Source organism: Heliangelus exortis, chromosome 21 (genome assembly GCF_036169615.1).
Source record: "Heliangelus exortis chromosome 21, bHelExo1.hap1, whole genome shotgun sequence".
Taxonomy (NCBI): domain Eukaryota; kingdom Metazoa; phylum Chordata; class Aves; order Apodiformes; family Trochilidae; genus Heliangelus; species Heliangelus exortis.
In genome coordinates, this window is record NC_092442.1 from 6,862,954 (window position 1) to 6,885,484 (window position 22,531).

Sequence of the window (22,531 nt, forward strand, 5' to 3'; positions counted from 1 at the left end):
GTTGGCCCATAGGGGGAGCAGGGGTCAGCCAGGAGGGGGCAAATCAGTCTGGGGGAGAGACTAGGGGGGGGTCTGGGTGACCCTTCGCACCACCCCGCGGGGCCGGTGGCTGCGGTGATGGGCTGAGCAGTGCGGGGGGGAGAGAGGAGGATGAAGGGGGCGATGCCGGGCAGGATGACTACAAGTCCCATGAGGCCGGTGGGTGCGGGGGGGGGTGTGGGGGAAGCACCGGGCGGGAGGTGCTGTGGCCGCCCCGCCCCGCACCCCTCCGCGCCCCGCTCCGCCCCGCGCCGCGCCCGCCGCTGCTCCAGCATGCACGGAGGATGCTCGCCTCTTGCTCAGGCAGGAAGGGGCCGGAGGGCAGGTACCCGCTGCACTACCTCGTCTGGCACAACCGCGCCCGCGATCTGGACCGGGAGCTCAGCGCCAAGCAGGTGGGGGGCAGAAGGGGAGCGGGAGGGACACCTTCGGGCCCGGCCCGGTTCGGCTCGAGCTGATGCAATGCTGCCGGGATGCAGTCGGGCTCCCGTTCGGGGCTGGGATAAAGATGAGGATGGAGATAAACATGATGGGGTCCCTCCCGGCGTTGGCAGGGATCTGGGGGTGTCCTGTGCCCCCCTGCACCCCGGGGCTGGCACAGAGCGCTGGATACCACCCGCCGGTTCCCCGCATCCCCACAGCATACGCAGCCCCAAGCATCCCTCCCCACGTGTCCCCTGTTCCCTGCTAGGCCTCTGCGGAGCCCCCCGCACCCCGACCCCCACCCGTCCCTCGCGGTGCTGCAGCCCTGCTGGGGTTGCAGCCCCCAGCTCCCCCACCCTCGGGATGAGACCCTCTCGGAAGGGGACATCGACAGGGCCTTGATGCTGCCAGAGCACAGCCCCCCAGACCCAGGAGGCCAGGAGGGTTCTTTGAGGTGTGAGGGGACCCCCCGTGCCCTCCAGTCTGGGAGCCCTCCCCCCAAGCCAGCCGGAGCACGTCCCCCGGCGGGTTCCCAGCCTCCCTCTCCCCCGGGGCCTTGCAATTCAGGTAATTAAAACCCAACCCCGAAGATGCCGGAAACCGCAGGCGCTGGAGGGAGGCTGGCGTCGAGGCTGTGCCGAGCATCCCTGCTCCCTGCCGGCACCCCAAGGTGCTGGGGGCAGCGGGGGATGGACCTCGACAAGGCAGGAAAGAGAGGGGCACAGTGCTTGATGCTCTGCTGGGATGCTGGCAACGACTCCCGCCACGCCCGCCTCCATTGTGGGGACCAGCCTGGGGGGGTGTGTGGGTGGGCTACACCAGCGTCACCCCAAGTTCTCACCAGCGATGGCTTGTGGGTTTATTTCCGTGGTTAATTTGGGGTCATTTTCCTCAGGAGATCAAAGCTGGGCGCAGGCAGCAGCAGCTCAGCAGGTGCAGGGAGATGCAGGGACTGCGAGGGCGGCTCCGGCCATGCTTGCCTGATTTTTAACCCACAGCCCCCCCCAAGCCTGGCTGGTGGATGGGCTCTGCTGTGGCCCCCACTGGGCCCCCAACCCCATTTGCAGGGCGAGAGCAAAGCTGGCCCTGCCTGCACTCCAGAGGTGCACAGAAGGGGCCCCATGCGTGCTGCAGGGCAGAGCCCAGGGCAGGTGGGGGGTCGAGAGAAGGGGGTGGGGGCCAGGACAGGTTGAGTCCTCCTCCGACCTTCATCTGGGGCATCCAGGGACATGGCTCAGCTCTTCTCTGTCAGAGCATCCCCTGGATAAGCGAGTCAGGGTTGGTGCTGTGTATGGTGCTGGGAGCTGGGTGTCCCCTTGCTTGGGGGTTCAGCTCTTCTTCACCCTGGGGACCTGTGTGGGACAGTGGCACCACACACAGGATTCCCCTGACACGTGCGGGTGTTTGAAGTTGGGAGGTACTGGGGCTGCTGGTAACATTTCTGCTCTCTATCCCCATAAAGGCCCTGTATGTGTGTGTAACCCTTGAATTGTCACCATGAGCTCCTGTCCATGTTTGTCTCCACCTAGGAGGAGGACAGTGGGTCCCCGTGGCAGGCAGTGACATGGAGCCCTTTGTGCCAGGACACCCCATGCTGCAGCCCTGTCACCCACACGTGACAGGGACCTGGGGCAGCACAGGGACAACAGTGCCTGGCACCACCTCCCCGCGCTGGCCCACGTCCCACACTGCCACCCGGGAGCAGGCGCTGGGGCTCTCTACCCTGGGGACAACCCCAGGAGAGGGGCTGTGTTGTGCCATGTGCCTGGCTGACACAGGAGGAAAGGTGGCCGAGAAGTGATGCTGCGCTGCACCACTGCCATCCTGAAGTCATCTTTGCCCCTGTCTGCCCTGTGACACCCCCACTGGGTGTTACAACCCCAGGACGGGCAGCACTCCCAGGTCTGTGCCACAGCCTCTGTGCTGGAGCCATCCCAGCTCCAGGGCCTGGGACCAAGCTCTCACTGGCAAAATTTGGGTCATGCCATGTCCCCCCCCAGGGTTGGCTCCGGTGCTGGGGATCCCCCCCACCCTGGGGACCCTTGTCCCACCTGGCACTGGGGCAGGGCTGCGGCTGGGGGGACACCCTGAGCCTGCAGCACCCGTCCCCCGGCTGGGGGGCGATTGCTTTAATTAGAGTAATTTCATTAGCGCAATTAAGAAGTAGCAATCGCCTGGAGAGTGTTCCAGTAACTCGATGGCTTCCGGGGAAGTGGGGGGGGCTGTTTACTCCGGCAGGCAGCCTAGGGGAGGGGAGTCTTGCACGGTGTGCCTCTGGGCATGGGGGGCAGGGTTGGGGACATCCCCAGGGCCAAGGGACAGCAGGACATGCCTAAGAGCAGGGACTTGCTTTAGGGTGAGAGCTTGGGCATGAGAGAACCCACACCCTACTCCTGCCCAGCCCCAAAATGTCTCTGGGGTGGCAGCACCTTTGGGTGTTGCACCTCAGTATTGTACTTGCAGGAGTACCCCACAGAAACCCATGCCCTGATTAGGGTTTTTTCCCCATTGCCTCTTGCCCTGAGCGGGTGCTGGGAGGGGAGGGGAGGCGCAGATTTGAGTCCCCCTTCCTGTCCCTCTCCCTCAAGACCCCAGCTGTGCCCCCCACCCTCGGCACCGGTCAGTGCTGCACCTTGGGTAGGGTGTGTGGCCTGGGGGCACCCACCGCCGCTGCCGGCAGGTGAGAAGATTCCTCGGGGGTGGCTGGGCGCCAGGCTCCGGGCTTGGCGCAAACAATGGCAGCCCCAGCACGCAGCTCCCCAGGGCCCGGGGATCCTCCGAGCTCCCCCCCGCCCCGCAGCCACCCGCCCCCGGCTCAGGCAGGGGAACACGTGCGCCCGCCGCAGCCCACGTCCCGGCCGGGCTCCCGGCCTCGGCGGAGGGATGGAGGGGGGGCTGCCGGCAGCTGCTGCCTGGCAACTGGGCAGAAACCCTCCCCCCCTCGTAACCATTGCCAAATCCCAGAGGTGGGGGCTTTTCCCGAAGCTTGCAGCTGCATCAAGCCGTGCAGAGCTTCAGGAGGATCCGTATCTCCTATTGTCACGCCATGCCCCAGCCTGTCCGTGCTGTGCTGGGTGCTGGAGGCTACTCTTGTTCTCTGCGGTGACTGTGGGGAGCAGGCAGAGCATTTTGGGGTGCAGTGCATGTGATCCTCTCAGGGGAGCTCGGCGATAGGGATGCTGTCTGAGATACCAGCAAATGTCGGCTTCTCTTCCCAGCTGCTCCAGCTGTGGAGCTTTATGCCTGTGGGAGGGACACTGGGGGTGGTGGTGTGTGAGAACCAGTCCCCCGCCCAGTGTCTTCTGAGCCTTGCTCCCTCCTGGCAGGCTGACATTGAGCAGCTGGACCCCCGAGGACGCACCCCACTGCACCTGGCCACCACGCTGGGCCACCTTGAGTGCGCCAGGGTGCTGCTGAAGCATGGCGCTGATGTGGGCAAGGAGAACCGCAGTGGCTGGACAGGTGAGCAAGGGGGGGTCTAACTGCCTGGGACCCCATCAAACTGTCCAGTCAGGGGCAGGGTCATGCTGGACCTGGTGCTGCACCCGCCACCAAGGGACAGCTCACATGGTGGTGCCCATGTGTGGCTCCATGTAGTGGCTGGCTCTGCTGTGCTGTGTCACACTGTCCCACACCATGCCGTGCCACCCCCTGGCACTGCCCTGCTCTGCCTCACAGTCCTGCAGGAAGCCGTGAGCACCCGGGACCTGGAGCTGGTGCAGCTGGTCCTGCGCTATCGAGACTACCAGAGAGCCATCAAGCGCCTGGCCGGGATCCCCATCCTGCTGGAGAAGTTGCGCAAGGTGCCTCCTGCTGGCGAGACCACTGGGGTGAGTGAGGAGGATGCTGGTGATGGGCTCCTCCTGACCCTGCTGTGCTCTCCACAGGCCCAGGACTTCTATGTGGAGATGAAGTGGGAGTTCACCAGCTGGGGTAAGCTCGGGGATGCATTCCTATCAGAGTTCCCCAGCACCCATCTGCATCCCCAGGATGGGGGACCCCTGTCCCCTTGCCTTTCTACACCCCAAGCTTGCAGACCCTCATCCCACCAAAGCATCAGGTTTCCCAGATGTCCTCCTCATCCAGCTCGATGCTGGCAGCCCATGCAGGGGTGCAGGGTGGTCCCGTCCCTGGCTGGGCTATCGCTGTCTCTCCCCAGTGCCATTGGTGTCCAAGATCTGCCCCAGTGACACCTACAAGGTGTGGAAGAGTGGCCAGAACCTGCGGGTGGACACCACGCTGCTGGGCTTTGACCATATGACCTGGCAGCGGGGCAACCGCAGCTTCGTCTTTCGGGGACAAGGTGAGCCAGGGTATCTCCCCTCATAGGGGAGCACTGGCAGAGCCCCTTGGCACTGCAGCAGGGCTGGGTGATATGATGAGGATGATATGGCTGTCTCCATGTACCCTGATCCCTGTTCCCCTAGACACGAGCGCGGTGGTGATGGAGATTGACCATGACCGTCGGGTGGTCTACTCAGAGACACTGGCCCTGGCTGGCCATGACCAGGAGGTACTGCTGGCTGCTGTGCAGCCCACTGAGGAGCAGGTGATGGGACGGCTGACAGCCCCCGTTGTCACCACTCAGCTTGACACCAAGAACATCGCCTTTGAGAGGTGAGATGTGCAGCTCCTAGGATGCCCCCACCCTGGGCTGCCTGAGCAAAACCATCCATCGCTCATAGTGTCCTGTGTCACCTCCAGGAACAAGTCCGGGATCCTGGGCTGGAGGAGTGAGAAAACAGAAATGGTGAATGGGTACGAGGCCAAGGTGAGGGACAGGGGGTATTGAGCCTCCTGAGGGGTGTATGGCTGTTTGGTGTGGGGGGAATATCTCCCTCTGGTGTTCTCCCTCCTCGGCCAGGTCTACGGCGCGTCCAACGTGGAGCTGATTACGAGGACGCGAACTGAGCACCTCTCAGACCAGCACAAGGGCAAGAGCAAAGGTGGAGGTGGCATGGGCTGGGGGAGCAGGGTGCTGTACGGGTGCTGTACGGGTGCTGGGCCTCACCCTCACCTCTCCTGCAGGCAGCAAGACCCCCCTGCAATCCTTCCTGGGCATCGCCGAACAGCATGTGGGGCCCAACAACGGGGTGAGTGTCCCAAGGGTCCCCATGGCAGGGTGGCCCCGTGGCTGGACACTCCCCCTGTTAACCAGGCAAGGGGTCCTGCAGACGCTGATCACACAGACACTGAGCCACGCCAACCCCACCGCCATCACCCCTGAGGAGTACTTCAACCCCAACTTCGAGCTGGGCAACAGGGATATGGGGCGGCCCATGGAGCTCACCACCAAGACACAGAAGTGAGGGAGGAAGAGAAAACTGGGGGACACCCCCCCTTGCTCTCACCTGCCCCCCCTTCCAACCACTGCTGACCCCCATGGTACCCAACCCTGGCAGGTTCAAGGCGAAGCTGTGGCTGTGTGAGGACCACCCGCTGTCCCTCTGTGAGCAGGTTGCCCCCATCATCGACCTCATGGCCATAAGCAACGCGCTGTTTGCCAAACTGCGGGATTTCATCACTCTGCGCCTCCCGCCTGGCTTCCCCGTCAAGATTGGTACAGGGAGGGCGGGGTGGTCAGGAGGGGTCTTTGCTGCCGACACAGGTGGCACAGCCATCTTCCCTCCCTTTTCCCACAGAAATCCCCATCTTCCACATCCTCAACGCCCGCATCACCTTTGGGAACCTCAATGGGTGTGATGAGCCCGTCAGTTCCCTGCGGCACAGCCCCAGCAGCGAGGCGCCTTCACCCAGCAGTGACTCCTCCAGTGTCAGCAGCTCCAGCTCCCTGAGTATGTGGGGTTGTGTGGGACATGGCTGGCAGGAGGGGGATGACAGGACACAGCGGGGTGCCCAGCCATGCCGTCTCCCCACAGCTTCATGCCGGGCATGCGAGATGGACCCAGCGCTGTTCGAGGTGCCGCGGGGGTACAGCGTAGTGGGCACCCACCAGGACACCCTGCGGGAGGATGAGGATGACCTGCTGCAGTTTGCCATCCAGCAGAGCCTGCTGGAAGCGGGCAGCGAGTATGACCAGGTGGGCACTGCCACTGCTTCCAACCTTCTCCTCCCTCTGTGGCTGGGCCTATGCCCAGATGGTGTTGCCTAGGGATGTTCAGTCCACCTTGCCCCATCCCTGCCATCCACAGCGTTGGGTCATGCAGAGGGGTGGGTTTTGGAGTACTGGGGAAGATGTGGGAGGGGGTGCCACATTCCGAGCATCCCCTGCCACTGGATACAGGTCACCATTTGGGAGGCACTGACCAACAGCAAGCCAGGCACCCACCCCATGTCACACGAGGGCCGCCGAGGAGACAGGTTGGTAAGGTACAGCCACCCCCCTGGGGTAGGGGGGGGAAGAGGGAGTGGGTGCTGGACCCCTGCTGAGACCCTCCCCACCCTCCTCTAACCTCCTCCCCCAGGACTCCCCAGCACACAGCATCCCCCCGGTCCCCCGCTGCCCCATCCCCGGGGGGTGGCGGGGGGCCCAGCCCCCTGTTCCCCAGCTACGCGGAGCAGCTGCGGTTGGCCATGGCGCTGTCAGCGCGGGAGCAGGAGGAGGCCGAGCGCCGGACACGCCAGGAGGAAGAGGAACTGCAGCGGATCTTGCAGCTCTCGCTGACAGAGAAGTGACCCCAAGTCCCCACTGAGCCTCTTCTCCCCCCACAACCACCCACCCCGATGGGGATGGTGCCGGGTATGGGGGGATGTGGGTTGGGGGGAGAGAGGTTGGGGGGAGCCAGTCCAAGTGTTGCAGAGGGCAAATGGAGAGGGGGGGAGCAGGATTTGGCCCTGGTTGGGGGAAATTATCCCCAGAGCCAGGGCAGGACTGGGGTGCAGGGTTGGGGGAGCACCCCAGAGCAGGACAGGGTGAGGGTAGGCGACAACTGGGGTGGCAGATAGGTGGGGGGCAACCCCATGGACTGCACCCCACCCCTGGGACAGCCCTAGCCCCCTCCTAACTGCCCTATGGGGTGCTGCTCTGCCCCTCACTCCAGGAGGGTTGTGGGAGGCACATCCTGCCCCAAGATGGGGGTAGGCTGCCAGTCACATAGGGTCCCGGGGTGCCCTCAGAGCTGGGGGGCTCTGCCCAGCCCCCTCAGCCCCCCTGCCCAGGCGCTACCAAGTGCACTTACCCGGGAGCTGCTCTGCCTGCCAATGGGGCAGGGAGGAGGGGGCTCAGCCCCACTGCACCCCACAGTCAGTGCAGGGCTGCACAGTCACCCCCACCCCACCATGGGGATCCACTGGGGCAGCCAAGGGGGTGCCTGCAAGAGGCCATTCCAGTGTCACCCCCTCACCCTTATCCCCTGCTTGCACCCCCTCTCCCCCCCGGTCCTGCTCGGATGTCCACCCCTTGGCAGCGCTGCACCCCCCTGTCCCGGGCACTGACTCCAAGAGAAACCTTATGTTAAATGGTGCTAACCTCCGGCCCCCCCACTTCGGGCTGCTCCTTCTTTGCACATGAGGGGCTGGGGGCCACAGGGGTGGGGGCCAGGCTCACTCCCCTGGGACTTTTCGTAGCTGGCGGCCCCCTCGTCCTCCCTCCATGCACCCCACAAGACGTCTGGGCCAGGGCCGGGGGAGCCCGAGCAGCTCCGACCGCAGCCAACACCAATAAATGCTCTTTAATGTTTGTCTCTCTCAGCCTCCCTTCTGCCTGCGCCGGAGCTGTGTGGGCAGGGGTGTGGGCAGGGCTTCCCCCCCAACATGGCTGTCCCACATCCCCGGTACCTGCCACACTGCCACGAGTGGCTGAGCCCTTTATTAAATGGGGACCCAGGAGCAAAGAGCCGCTCGGGAGCACCTGATGAGAGGGGGGCATCAGGGGAGGTGGAGGTGAAGGGGGCAACGGGGGGATGTAGCACCGTACCCAAGTGCATCCTGGCCGGGGGGGGGGGGCGGTACCCCCTGTCCTGGGAGGATGCTGGCACCCAGCTTGCAGGTCCCTGAGGAGGGATACTCAGCAGCCCCCACCTGCGGGCATCGAAGCGGACCCACCCCCGCGGTGCTGCAGCGGGTGTTGATGTGCTGGGCCAGCCCCGGAGCAGGGTGGGACTGACGGCAGTGAGGTGGAGGGCAGGAGGTCAGGGTCTGACCCCCTCCCTGCAGCCTCATCTCCGGGGGAAAGAACACGGCTCTGGGCTCCTGCCCTCTGGGGGACTTGGCTTTAATCCCCGGGGTAGGGGGGATGGGGCAGTCCTTGCCCTGCTGGTGGTCATGGCCCCCAAACTAGTCCGTGCCGTTGGTGAACTGGCAGAGTTTGTTCTCCAGGTCACAGATGCGCTTCTCCTGTGCTTGGACAGTCTCCTTCAGGGCACGGATCTCTTCCAGCACCTCCTCCAAGGCTGGCTGCTGTGGGTGGGTGGGTACACACGGGGTCACCAGGAAGCTCCCTCTGGTCCCCTCCAACCCCACCCCATGGTGGATACAGCCCAGCCATGACATCCCCACCCCCAGGACACTCACAGAAAAGTCAGAGTTGCAGGTGGAGTGGCTGCGGCGGGGGCCTGGGGGGGGCTTGTTGTCCAGGATGTTCTTCTTGACCACCTTCAGCTCCCGGTTCTTGATGGGGACATAGCCGTCCCGCAGTGAGATGAGGATGGGCTCCGCATCCTTCCCTGACAGCCACTCGTCTGCCTCCAGGGCTGGCTCAGGGCCTGGTGTGTCGGGATACAGGTCATCCTGGAAGAGGTCTGACTGCGGGGGGGTGGTGGTGAGGGAGACAGCGGTGAGATGGGGGTGTGTCGCCTGAGCAACCCCCCATCTCCCTGGGACCCTGTCAGGCTCACCTTGCGTGGCACTGTCATGACAATGGGCTCGCACTTGCGCTCATGCAACTTGAAGAACCTGCATGGGGCAGAGGTGGTCAGGGTCTGACTGACCCCCCGACCTCTCTGCCTCCCCTCTAGACCTCCCCCCCCCGTGGCTCTCACCTGGCGATCTCACACTTGCTGACCTCCAGTCCACGCTTGGGCATGAAGCCCATGCCCCGCTGGGGCTCCTTGCTGCTGTAGGTGTTCAAGTAGTGCACGTAGGGTGCCTCATCCGTGATCTCGAAGTACCGGATGCTGCTGTCACCCTGCAGGTGTGGGGACAGCTGCCAACCAGCCCGGGGTTGGGGTAGTATGGATGGGTGGGTCTGTGCCCCAGTGAGTAGGTTACCTTTCCGCAGAGGTAGACAATGCTGGAGTCAGGATCGTAGAAAGGCAGCAGGACCCCGTTGCTCGTGTCCATCTCCTGCAGGGCGATGGGCTCCTCAAAGTTGTTCTGTGGGGCCAGAGCAGTGAGGGGGGGCTGAACAGTGCCCCCAGGCCCCCACCCCAGTTAGTCACACACGTTAGCCACAGCACACTGTGGGGATGGAGCCCCACCCCAGGGTACACCCTCCCTGTGCAGGCAGCTTGGCATGTCCCCCCTCACCACCCCTACCTCCTCCTGCTTACCTGCATGACTGGGTTCCCCTCATCCTGACTTGTTCCCCCCCTCTCCAGCCCTCCTTTCTCTCCCTCCAGCCCCCTCTCCATGCCCAGCACAACACGGCACACTTGGGAACTTGGCATCTTTTGGGTTGGGGGATGCAGCAGGCACCCCACACCATTCTGGGGCAAGGTGAGGGGAGCAGAGGGTAAAGGGGGGGCCAAGTTCCCAGGGCAGCACTCCATGCGGCCTTGTTACCGGGTCCCACAAGCCCAGCTCCCGCTGGCTCATTCTGGTAAAGCCTGTGGTAAAGATGTGTCCTTCCTTCGTGAAGATGGCCCGCACGGGCCTCAGCCCTTCGTGGGGGGCAAACCTCTCCTGGGGGGAGGGGGGGAGAGAGTCAGCATGGGGCATGGGAAGGGGAGAAAGTGGGAGGGGGTCCGGATCTGTCCCCCCAAAACAGCTGCTGAGTCCTGCTCCTGGGTTGCACATGTGTGGCTGGAAAGCAACCCTGGCATGTTCCTGGCATGTCCTTGGCATGTTCCTGGCTGGGCTGGGGGTCCCCAGGGCAGCTCTGGCTGGGCGTGAGGCAGGTGCCATCTCATACCAGGTCCCAGAGGCCCAGCTGCCGCTCACTCATCTTGCTGAAACCAGTGGTGAAGATCTTGCCATCAGCCATGAAGATGGCGCGGATGGGGCGGGCGCCGTCGTGCGGTTTGTCTTTCTCCTGTGCCAGTCGTTAGGGGGTTAAAACCAAAGACAGAGACGCAGGGGTGCAGGTGGTTAGTAGGGTCAGGCAGGCACATGAGGGGAACCATGAGGTGGGGGGACACGGCAGGGGGTACTCACCGCCACAATCTGCTGCTTGCGGGGGTCGATGACGCGGACCTTCTTGTCCTTGCAGGTGGTGACGAGGAGGCTGCCATTGCGGTTCCAGCCCACATTGTAGATGAGGTCAGTGTGCATGTCCTCCAGCACCAGCAGCATCTCCCCCGTGCCAACATTCCAGAGGATCACCAGGTTGTCACAGCCTGTGGTGGACCGGTAGAGTGGACACTGTCACCCCACGGGTCCCCCCTGACCCTGGGGAGGGCACCCTGGGACCCTCTTACCTGCACTGAGCAGGACATTGCGGGCTGTGGGGTGCCACGAGATGATGCCCACCCGCTTGGAGTGTCCCTCCAGTGTCACCACTGGCTCCGTGATGTTGCGCACGGGGACGTAATCGGGGATCTGCCACACCTGGGGGAGTGGGACAGAGAGTGGGGATCACTCAGCACTAAGCAGCTGAGAGCCCTGGAGCCAATTAACCTCATCGTTAATCCCAGATCAGGCAGCGGGAAGGGTGGCATTCCAGGGCACATCCCTGCTACTCAGTGGGCATGGGGGGGAACGGGCACCTCCAGGGTGCAGGTTCCAGGTTCCAGGTTCCCCCCAGCTATTCCTGGGTGCTGAGTTGCCAGGGTGGGTATATTTAGCACAAACTGCTGCATCATGGAGAGAGCAGCCGCCGCCAGCGCGAATGCATGGCACCGGGGCTAAAAATAGCCCGGTGACACTTTGTAGGCGGCAAAGGCTGGGGGGGGATGCTCTGTGTCGCTCCCCCAGCACCCATCTCCCCCCTCCCACCCGGGGTCCGGCCCCTCACCATGACGGTGGTGTCCTCGGAGGCGCTGGCGATGACGTTGTCGTTGTGGGGACACCAGTCGATGTCCAGCACAGGCGCCGTGTGCCCTGTCACCAGCGGGTGGTTCTTGTCCACCCGTCCTGTCTGTAACGCCGAGGTGCTGGGATGAGCCCCCAGTAGATGATCCCTCCAGTCCAGGGGGATCCCACTGGGAGACCCTCAAGCCCCAGATTGGCCACCGCATGGGGCTGTGGCACAAGTGGGGACATGCAGAGGACCCTGGCAGTGGCCATCTAGAGAAACTGAGGCACACAGTGGGAATGGGGCTCATTTAGCAGAAAGCCCCATAGAGACATGGAGGGAAATCATGTGCCCTAGGAGAGGTTGATGTGTGTCCCTTGCAATGACAAGGAGGGGCTGGAATGGGGTCCCCACTCCCTCTGCCGGGGTGGGCAGGGGAGACCCACCACCCCACTGGGGTGCTCCCCAGGAATTATGTGATCCTGAGGAATTTTGGCTGGGGAGAAATCCGACATCACCACAGTTACCCCCAGGACATCACCCTTCACTGGTGTCCACGATTATCCCAGGCTATCTCTGCCCTGAGACCCCACTGGAGGACAGGGATGCTGGGGCAAAGTGATGCTGCCCATGAACTGTGGTGGCTCTGAGCCCTCAGCATTCCCCCCAAACCAAATCCAGTCAGCATGTGCACCCCAATACAACGCAGGGGCCCCAGCATCTCACCTTGGCGAGGGGCAGGACCATGAAGGCCCCCCCGCCGCCCGACTCCACGATGATGGCCAGGAATTTGGGGTTGACGGCACAGAAGGAGCTGTCCCACGTCACCTTGGAGACACGGATGTCCTCATACATCTGGTCAGCCTTCACTGGCTGCCCGAAGACGTGACGGAACTTGCTCTGGCGAACCACGCGGCGGCTCATGGCTGAGGGGGTGCAGGGTCAGGCCATGGCCCCCCAACCCTGGCAGGTTTCAGTCCCTTCAGGCTTCACTCTCTGAGAGAACCCCCCTACTCTGGGCACCTGGGAAGTCTGGGGACACGGAGATGGTGGGCAATGAGGGTGCAGGATGGTGCCCAACATGGCCAGGAGTCCACAGCAGGGACTGGTGCAGTCCCAGAATAAGGGGGTGTGGGGGCTGCAAGAGTTGGGGACAGGCATCCTGCCACCAGAGCCACTTCATCACGTAGCTGGGCGGGGACACAGCAGTGCCATGACATGCAGCTGTGCCATGCCCCATAGGTGGCACTGGGGTTGGCACATGAGCAGCAGCAACAGTGAAATGGGGCTGAAGGGAGTTTGGGGTAGACACAGAGGTGCCATATACTGGGTCACAGCTCACCCCCTCATGTACCATCTGGCGCTGGTGGCCTGAGGTGGCCTGGCTCAGCCCAGCACTCAGGAGGAAGGCTGTGCCTCCAGCATTGCCCTCCCCATGCCTCCCCATGGACCCCTGCCCTGAGATTACCCACTCTGCACCCCAACCCTCTCGCCTGGCACTGACCCTGTCACAGCAACACAGCTCTGCAGGCACACTGGGGTGCAGAGGAGCCCCCCCAAGCTCAGCATGGTCCCAGTGGGGTCTCCAGCCCTCAGCCACAGCTGGGCACACTGCCCACAGCCACCCACCTCCATCCTGAGCCTCTGCTGCTCTTGGAACATGCCTGGGGACACTGAGCCCCTCACGACCCAAAAAATCCCTGGAGCTGTGGCTCTGCAGCACCCACTGGCTACACCAGGGACCCCCTCCTGTGCTCTTCTGGGACCTCCCCCATTACCAGGGGCCATATCCAGCTTCCAAATCACAGCCTGAAGGGCTGGGCCCTACTGCCCCTGGCCTGTGGGGCTGGTGTGGGCAGAGGTAGGAGCAGATGTGCTACTCCATGTGCCATCCAACAGCACGTGCAGCACCAAGCCAGGCCACATCTGCCCCCAGAGTCCCCAGGGGTCTGTGCAGCCCCTCAGTATCACCCCAGGCCTGGCAGAGTGGGTCAGAGCCACTGCTGAGGGGGGCAAGGGTCCTACTGAGGCAGGCTGGACACTGGCACTGTGGGTGTCACCCCCATGACCCCAGCAATGGTCCCCGGCCCTGGGGAGGAGACCCCAGGGATACCCACTGGGTATTTTGCAGCACCTCATCTCTTCTTACCAATGGGAGCAGAGTTGGGGTGTAGTAGGCACACAGGGGAGGGGGCACAGCCTGTGTGACTGGGGGGAGTGCAGGCAAGGTGTGGGGTTCAGGAAAAGTGCAGATGAGGTGTAGGCAGAGCTGACCAGGGTGCAGGCAGTGTGTAGGGTGCAGGCAGTGTGTAGGGTGCAGGCTGGGTTGGGTAGGGTGCAGGTGGGATGCAAGCAGAGTTGGGCAGGGTACCGGCAGGGCTGAATGGGGTGCAGGCAGAGTTCAGGCAGGATGCAAAGAGGGTTCTAGTGGTCTGCAAGCAGGGTGCAGGCACGAAACAGGAAGGGTGCAGGTTGGGCGGGATGGGGTGCAGGCAGAGGGCAGGTGGGGGTGCAGGCAGGGTGTTAGCAGCACGCAGGTGGGGTGCAAGAAGGGGTACGGGCGTGATACAGGCGGGGTGCAGGCAAGGTGCTGGCAGAATAGAGGCAGGACAGCCCTGCTCCCCGCTTCCCAGCCGTGCCATTACGTTGCCACAATTGAATCCGCAGCGGCTGCTCGGGAACGACCAGAGGTCACTTTCCAAATATAGCCATCTCCTGCCGGGCGGCGGGCGGGCGAGGGGCTGGGGGGCCCGGGGGGCCTCAGCCCAGCGCCCCACCGCCCCCTCCCTCCTTTCCTTCCCCCCATCCCGCTCCCCGCCGCCGGCCCCGGCTCGCCCGCGCCCCGGCACCCACCTGCTCTCGGCGGCTGCTGCGGGCTCAGCCCCGCTCGGCTCCGCCCGGCTCGGCCCGGCCCCTCTCAGCTCCCCACGGCCCGGCCCGGCTCGCCCCGGCCCCGCTCCGCTCGGCCCGGCGTGGCTGGGCTCGGCACCGCGCAGTGCCGCTGCCGCAGAGAACAGCTGAGCCCAGCCGGGAGCCGGGGCCGGCACAGCCCCCCCGCGGCGGGCACCGGGAGGGGGGGGGCCCGGCACGGCCCCGCCTGCCCCCGCACCCTGCCCGGCCCCCGGCACCCCCCCCCCCGGCCCTGCCTGCAGGGATGGGGTCAGCCCTGGCACAGCCTGCTCGCCCTCCCATAAAGTGGGGAGCCCAAAGTGCCCGCAGTCCCCGGCACGGAGGGAGCCCCTCTGCTCCCTCCTGCCAGGCAGCATCTTCCCAAAGCGTTCGGGGAAACCACGGGGAGGTTTCCCCGCCCCGCCGCCACCCCCTCCCCTCCCGGCTGCTGTCACCTGTGGGGTCACCTCCACAAAGGGCTCAAGCAGGACACAGGGCTGGTGGCATCCCGCAGATCTGGGACCCTGCGGTGGGTACCCCCGCACACTAGGGCCAGCCCAGCCCTGCAGAGACCCTCACCCTGGGCTGGCCAAGGGCTCCCGACCCCTCCTAGCACCCTGTGCACCCCCTGGAGCAAGGGGGCTGCATCTCCACGGGGAGGAGCCCACGTCAGCCCTGGCCAAGCACAGCGGGATGGTTACAGGAAGGCTCAGAAACCAGATTAGATTTGAGATTTCGCAGAGCCAAACCCGGAAGGGATGCCCTGGCCCGAAGGGATTAAGTTGTTGCAGAGCTTGGGGACGTGTAGGACAACGGTGGTTCCTGGAAAGGCAGCAAAGCTCTGGACCCTACAAGGGCATCTAGTGGAGCATTGGCTGAGCAGGGCAGGAGGGGGCAGTTGGCAAAAAAGCAGGGAAAAAGTGACATCCAAAGGGGTGGCAGTGAAGGGGGGGCTGCAGTGGCATCCCCTGCCTGCCCTGTTCCACCACTGACCCCAGCATCTTCCCTACAACCACAGCAGGTGCTGGGAGAGCATCTGCTTAGGACCATGGCTCCTGGGCCATGCTCAGGAGATTTATAGGATGGGATGGGCTCACCTACCCTTCTGGCAGGGGACACAACCACCCCGCTCTGGTTTCCCAGAACAGGGGGCCAGCCCCCCACTGCCACCTGTGCTCCCACAGCAGCACAGATCACCCACTGCCCCCAGCCCCAATCCTGAACAGGAGCAGCACATGCCCACATCATCTTCAAAATAAACTTTATTCATTCGGTAACAAGAACATTGAATCTGCACATCAGTGCACAAGTTCACATTTAAAAACAGCTGAGCACATCAGTCATAAAGTCTTTAGGGGGAAAGGGGACGATCCCAGCCACCAAGGAAGATCCAGGAGGGCAGACAGAAACGCTCTCCTCTCTGGTTTGCAACTCCACTGCCAGCCACCCCTGACCCAGCACAGGGAGCAGCTGGACTGCCCGGCCCCGCAGCCACCCCTACAAACCAGCACACGGACGTCACATCTCCATAAAGGAAAATAAAAAGGCACTGGCACTTTCTTTTGTGCCAACAGAGATGTCTGCAGCGCGGGCGGGCTGTTAGCACCTCCAGCCCAGACTCCTCCTGTGCCAGGCCAGCGTCCGCCTCTGCCCTGCGCCAGCAAGGGCTCGGGGGGTCCCTCCCTTAGGGAGAAGTGGGGGGGTTCATGTGGAGCTAGGACTGGATTAAGGCAGGACACACGGGGATGGGAGCAGGGGACCTGTGGTGGGTATGGCTTCCTCCAGCCACTAGGATGGAGAACACTGGGGCTCTGGGAGCCCCTGGGCAGGTACAGTCACCCTGTGCCCATGCTGATTCCCAGCAGCTTGCTCTTCCTAAGAGGTCCCTGGCAGCTGCCAGGGGTGGGTTACCTTCCACAGGAATTTGACGGCAGGGGGACACATAGCTAATCCCTGCCCTGTTTAACAGTGAGCCATGAACGGCATCACCTTCTCCCCCTGCCACCCACTGGGACCATGCCCCCAGGAAAGGGCCAGAAGAAGGGAGATTTGTACATGTCACAACTTCTCAAGCAGACGGGACACACACACACACACACACACAGAGTGCAACAGAACGCAGTGTAAAAACAGTTTCACACACACACATCCCTCTGTGCAAGGCTCACACAGTACAGTACAGCCAGAGGTGGGGGGGGGGAAGGGGGAGGCGATGGCTGAGATTTTGTAGAGGAGTCCATGTAAACAATAAAGCATCCTCCAAGAGGGCTTTGCGAGAGACCAAAAGAACAGTCTTTGTACAAAAATGCCCTTAAAACAACACATTTCTCCTAAAACCCCTCAACCGGCAAGGCATGCCAGCTGCTGAGCACCCTGGAAGTGCTGCTCACCATGCTGCTTGATGGGGCACAAGAAGCTCTCATAGGGTGGCCACAGGGACCAGGAGAGAGCCACCACCTCCCATGAGCCATCAGCATGGAGAAGGGACAATGGTCCCCAGGCAGAAAGCTCTGGCACCAGGGACTTGGTGGCTCCATTGCCCAAGTACTGGCTAAAGAGGACCCTGGGTCCTCTGAGAGCTGCATGTGACATGCCCCTTCACTCTGTTCCCCCTCCTGCCATCCAGGTCAGAGCCTCCAGACCGCCAAGGCCTTCATAACTCTGCAAGAGAGCCACCTTCCCGAACTCCCTCTGCCTGTCCACAGGCTTCCCAGAGAGAAACCACAGTTGTGTCAGGCCAGAGCCAAGGAAAAGAAGACAGCAAAGCAAATCCCTGCAGGGGCCTTTGCCCCTTCACTGCTCTCCACAGCTGAAGCACCCAGGGAGCAGCAGAGTACTGGAAAGAAGCAGCATTTCTGGCTGGCCTGGAAAAGTCTTCCAACAGGGCATTTCTCTGATGAAGCTGGGAAAAGAAACCCTTCCTCCCCCTCCAGCCTTCTCAAGGGAACAAATTAAGACCCAGGGCTTTCCCCTCCCAAGCAGATCCTTGTCACTAGGACACGCTGGCAGTCAAGCATGCCCCCTCCAACACAGGGTAGGGCTTGGTGGCACCCCATCCCTTGTGCCTGCAGAGGGGCAGGCAGACATGTCCTTGGGGTCCTGGGTGGGCAGTGGAGCTTGGTGAGAACTTGTGGGGGAGGCAAGGACTGAAATTGTCCTTCACAAGATGACACGAGCCACTTGGCCTTTCTGCACTGCCTGCCCAGCTTTGAAGCCAGCTGGAGCAGGCTAAGAGAAGCCAAATGTCTTTTAGGATCTTAAAGAAAAATCTGGCCTCCTGGGCCAGGGACTTAGGTGCTGACTTAAGTGATTGAAATGGCCTGGGATGACGTGCTACTTGACCCAAGAAAGGGCCCAACTGGGCTACTCCAGGCTGGGCTCCAGCCTCCAGCAAGCACGGGTGACAAATCCCCAGCAGAGCTCAAGCTCCTTGGAAAGGGAGGGATAAAGTGCACGTTGCTGCTGGAGGACAGACATGCCAACAGCCTCATGCCTGGGCTGCAGGCACACAGGCTCTGCTCAATATGGATCCCTGGGAGCTACAGGAGGCAAGGGAAGTGGGATTACCTTGGGAACTGCTTGGCAATCCTCTGCTGCGGGCAAGATGGATTATGGACATCCTTCCCCAGGACAAACACAGGCTGCTTCCCAATACTTCACAGTCCTCTGGTGCTGAGCGCTCTTCTCATCACCAGATGAGCTTGTCCCATCAGAGCCCACAAGGCTCTGCAGCATCAGCCTTGCTTTCTAGGCACTGCCTTGTCTGCTGCTCCTCCCACACCGCATCCCCTGCACTGGGCTTTCAGCAGCTGGAGCCACTCTGCATCTTCTCTCTGCTTCGCTCCTCCCCGGAGGGCAGCTCTGGGCCAGAGCCAAGCACCAGCTCAGACCATGCTCTTCTGCCACAGACCTGCCACCCGACTGCAGACAGGACCCAGAGCTCTCCTGCCATGGCCAAGTGCCTTTCTCTCTGCTCCTACAGCACACACAGAATTTGCCGACATGCACGGCTGGAAATGAGGAGCTTTGATTTAGCCAAACTGCATGGAAACTATGAAAATAATTTACTGAAATTTGGAGCAGACCCTTCAAATGTAGGTTCTCCAGGGAAGCAGAAGCTGCAGAATGGCTCGGAGCAGCTGATGGCTTTCCACATCCAACTGGCACTTCTGAAACCTAGCTCCAGGGGGGAAGGAGACAGGCAGACACATGGTCCTCCTCCTGCCATGGGGCAAGGGAGGTTCATGCAGGACTGAAGGAGAACAGACACATTTGGCAAAGGCTGGCATCGAGGCTCACTTTTGGAAAGGGAAGACAGCTTATGATGAAAAAACCACTCCCATTTCTGTGCAGATTACAATGAACAGCACTGAGTTTCAGTCAGGTGGTTTTGTTTTCCAGTTTACAGAATGCAGTCTTGCCCTTTTTTTAAAGAAAAAAACCCAAAACAAAACAACACAGAAACAAAAAAAAAAAATTCTATATAAATACCATATATACAATTTAGGAAAAAAAAAAAAAAAGAAAAAAAGGAAAAAGAAACTTTCAGAAAAGATCTTCCCTCCAGGTCAAGTGTTAGGAGTGACAGCAGAAAGGACAAAGCTTTGCATTCCATAGGGACAACACAACTGTAACAATTATAACAGCCTCTGGGTCTGGGAGTGACCAGAAGTGCTTGTGAGCAGGGCTGAGAGGAAAAAAAACTTGGGCAGCACAAGACAAGAAAGGCTTTTGCGCAGAGGGGAGGCAGCAGGAGGGCAGAGAACAGATGATATGGCCATGAACTTGGAAGGCCCACAGCAGTATTCAAGTAATGGGAGGGTTAAAACCCTAACGAGGTGTTTGTTTTAAAAGAACACTCGGGGTTGGGGCTCTCCTCCTCTCACCCGCCCACTGATGGGGGGCAGCCAAGGAGAGATGAGCCTGGCAGCTTGGCAAGGAGCTTTGATCCACCTTCCCCCAAAATGGAGGGGGTCTGCATGACCCACCTCTGCTCAGGGTTTGCAGAGCCCACCCATCAGGAGGATTTACCCCTGTGTGCTCCTCTTGGGGATGCACCAGCCAAACCAAGCTCGGGGGGTTTGTCCTGAAGCAGCTTTGTGAGTGATCTGCCAGCATCGTGGAGTTCCAGTTTGCAGAAGTAAAAGAAAGGCCAAACAAAGGGACCTTGGCACAGCCTTCACATTTAGGGGCCTCTTATCCCAACAACCGCCCAGCACCATTTCAAGGCATGGGGAAAATTCAAGTTAGGAGCTAAGATCTGGTTCTAAGCAAAACCCCACTTTGCCGAAGCATGCCAACATCAACTTTTCCATGAGGAAGCTGTTCTTTTAAAACAAACTAACAACAAAAAAAAAGAACATTTTGAGGTTATCTGAGTTAAAAAAACTTAAAAAAAAAAACCAAAACAAACAAACCCAAACAGTCCTGCAGTGTCACACACAGAAGAACCAACCCACACCTACATGCGCCAGGAACAGTAAAATGACAATATATATAAAATTAACCCATAAAGTGCATGTTCCTTATATTACACCTGCCCCCTGTGTGAACACAACACGACGGGTTCTGGGTAAGAAATCACAGCCAAGGGCTCAGGATCACATCGTGTTGTAGAGGGGATTGGTTGTCCGCTTTTTATCATTGGTCTTTTTGAGCCTCCTCAGAGGGTGAGTTCTCCCGTGCTGCTGCCGGGGTGTGACAGCCAGACCTTGAGATGGGGACAAGGAGTCCAAAACCTGCACCTGGAGCAACGGAGGACCCTCCTCAGAGGTAGTCCACGTCAGATCCGTGCTGGAAAACAAACTCTGCTGGCTGGAGCCGCACTCTTTGGCGTACTGAGCGAGCGGCCTCTCCACAGGCTTGCTCTGGGCAATGCACTCAGCTGTTCTGAGCTGTTCCACAAAATGCTTTGCGGGCTCAGGGGAGGAAAGGCGATGCTTTCCACACGTGCTTTTCGAGCCCCTCTCCAACCTACCCCTGTCACAGCCTCGACTGAGGGCAATGCAAGTGAGAAGCACCGGGTTGGCGTCGGAAGAAGCCGACTCCCTCTCTGATAAGTCGTCCTTGGAGAGGTCCAGGCAGTCCAGTTTGGCCAAAGATGCCGAGCGTTTCATGAGGGAGGGTGTGGTGAGCCCCGCGTGCCGGATCCGAGCCTCTATCTCCTTCGCTCGCTGCTTGACCAGCCCGGGGCTGTTGCTGCGCTCCTCCACGCTGTGGCTGCTGGAGCTGTGGGGGAGGCTGTAACACAGGAAAGAGATGTCCAGAAGGTCCATGTTTTCAGCACGTTGGCTGGTAAAGTCCTCACCGCTCAGCTGCCTCAAGGTGCCAGCACCCTCCCCACAGAGAGGCTTGGGGCTGTCCCTGAACGGGAGAGCCACATCTCCCTCAGTGCCACACAGCATCACCGGCTCATCGTCCGTACCCGTGCTCTGCTCAGTGACACCTTCCAGGTGAATTTTGTGGGGGCAAAAAAAGCGATCTAAGCTGGCTGAAGGTGTAGAGGTCACCTGGGCAGAGAAGGGAGCAGCACCGAGGTGAGCAGATAACTGAGCATTCTCCTCGCTGGGGCTGCCCACAGTGATGGTGTCCTGCTTGTGTACCGCCTGCTCTGGCAGCGAGAGACTGACCAGAGCTCTGGGACAGGTTGGTGCCTTCTCTGAGCACAAGGAAGGGTTCAAGTTTTCATCTAAAGATGAGATGGCCGTGGCCAATCCCCCCTGCTCCCAGCTGGCATTGGGGCACTCTGCAGACTTGACCATGGGAGTGTATTCAATAATTTCAATTCTCTTTGGGAGGGATGGCTCCTCTGTCCCATCAAATGAGACCACTGTCCTACGCTCCTGTGCTGCTCCCTCCTGCCCTGGATTTGGCTCTGCAGGCAGGGACTGCCGTGCAGGGGAGGCAGGTGGTGCAGGCAGGTCTCTGCCTGCGGGCAGCTCTGCCCCAGGAGGCAGCAGCAGCTCCTCAGCACCTGGACCCTGTGCCTTGTCACCCTCCAGAGCCTGCTCCAGGGGTGGTTCCTCACTTTTCCCCCGTGGCAGGAGCTCAGTGGCAGGGGAGTCATTCCTGGAGTTCTTGCGGGTGGGCAAGATGCCAGCTGGGGACACGTGCTGGTGCTCCTGCTCCTGTCTCAAACGCTCCTCGAATTCCAGGGTGGCTCGTCGGACAGAGCCAGGGCACCACTTGGGCTCAGGGTTGATGGAGCCACGAGGCTCTTGCTGCTCCCCGCCAAAGCTGCTTTCCTCTTGTTCTGATTTACCAGAAGACGGCTGCAGGGAGGGGGCAGCTTCTTGCTCAGCTTCCAGAGGGTCCTTCTCCTTTTCCTGGTGTCCAGCACAGGCTCCTTCACTCTGTTCCACTCTTTCTGATGCCCAAATCGCCTCCACTGGCAGGTCATGCACCGTGTTCCTCTTTGGTGTCTGGGTGAGGTTGGCTGAACTCTCTTTCTGTTGGGCAGGTCCTGCTCCTTGGTTGATTAACTCAATCTCTGTGATGATTTCCTTCACAGAAATGGCATTTTCAGAGTGGGACCTCGTGAGATGGCCTGCACTAGGCAGCTCGGGCACCTCCTGCAACACAGAAACAGGAGAAATTACAAAGTGCATCATCTGGGCTGACACAACAAATGGCAGCAGCTTAAAGAAATTGGGTGTGCACGTCCCCCAAGGAACAAAAAGTGCCCATGTCTGTGTGTGGAGGCAGTTTACAAGTGCTGTGAACACTAATGTAGAAGCATTATTGTCTCTTAAATTGTATTCAACATATTCCAGGCTGGATTTTCACCTAGAACGAGGTTTAAGAACTATTATTTAATTGTAATGAATTCTAAGGGAAATGTAGCCTTTTTTTAAATAGTCAAGTTAACAAAAGAACAATCCTAATGCTGCTAGAAGTAGTTTTTGAACTGAAAACATGGAAGATTCTGCTCACATACAGGAGAGGAGTACAGAACAAAGAATGCCCAAACACTGAAATGCTCTGTTTTCCTGGAGGAAAATGGCCAGAGAGGCTCCCCTATCCACACAGACACTCCACTCCTTCTGCCAAATCACTGGAGAGAAGGTTGGCCTATTATATTTGGAATAACTTTATTGCCTCACATGGAGA

General features: G+C 60.7%; 3 protein-coding genes across 8 annotated transcripts in view; 1 reads left to right on the forward strand and 2 right to left on the reverse strand.

The window, feature by feature from the left end:
* The first annotated feature begins 54 nt into the window (after positions 1-54).
* On the forward strand, positions 55-8,820 carry ANKRD13B (ankyrin repeat domain 13B). Its single transcript, XM_071765063.1, is given in 16 exon segments — positions 55-216; positions 219-434; positions 3,789-3,924; positions 4,141-4,265; positions 4,350-4,395; positions 4,622-4,765; positions 4,890-5,079; positions 5,167-5,233; positions 5,327-5,408; positions 5,491-5,555; positions 5,637-5,767; positions 5,865-6,022; positions 6,105-6,257; positions 6,342-6,502; positions 6,707-6,783; positions 6,888-8,820. Coding segments are annotated over 16 exon segments (2,028 nt in total). The 5' UTR covers positions 55-150; the 3' UTR covers positions 7,099-8,820.
* Positions 8,620-14,603, reverse strand: CORO6 (coronin 6). 6 transcript variants are annotated; one of them, XM_071765070.1, is made up of 12 exons: positions 14,387-14,603; positions 12,260-12,565; positions 11,534-11,656; positions 10,998-11,127; positions 10,735-10,916; positions 10,493-10,612; positions 10,144-10,263; positions 9,631-9,735; positions 9,402-9,547; positions 9,258-9,315; positions 8,935-9,165; positions 8,620-8,820 (listed from the first exon to the last, which is right to left on the reverse strand). In XM_071765070.1, the coding sequence occupies exons 2-12, from the start codon at positions 12,455-12,457 to the stop codon at positions 8,698-8,700; spliced, it is 1,536 nt and encodes a 511-aa protein (XP_071621171.1). In that variant the 5' UTR covers positions 12,458-12,565; positions 14,387-14,603; the 3' UTR covers positions 8,620-8,697. The 6 variants fall into 6 exon arrangements, with proteins under 6 accessions (XP_071621171.1, XP_071621168.1, XP_071621169.1 ...); XM_071765067.1 differs by lacking the exon at positions 10,144-10,263; XM_071765068.1 differs by lacking the exon at positions 10,493-10,612 and having other exon boundaries at positions 8,620-8,817; positions 14,387-14,602.
* Positions 14,604-15,666: 1,063 nt separating this feature from the next.
* The window catches only part of SSH2 (slingshot protein phosphatase 2), a 90,558-nt gene continuing 83,693 nt past the window's right edge, over positions 15,667-22,531 (reverse strand). Inside the window, 1 exon segment of the mRNA XM_071765062.1 lies at positions 15,667-21,993. Within this exon segment, the coding sequence (XP_071621163.1) occupies positions 20,023-21,993 (1,971 nt within the window). The 3' untranslated portion in view covers positions 15,667-20,022.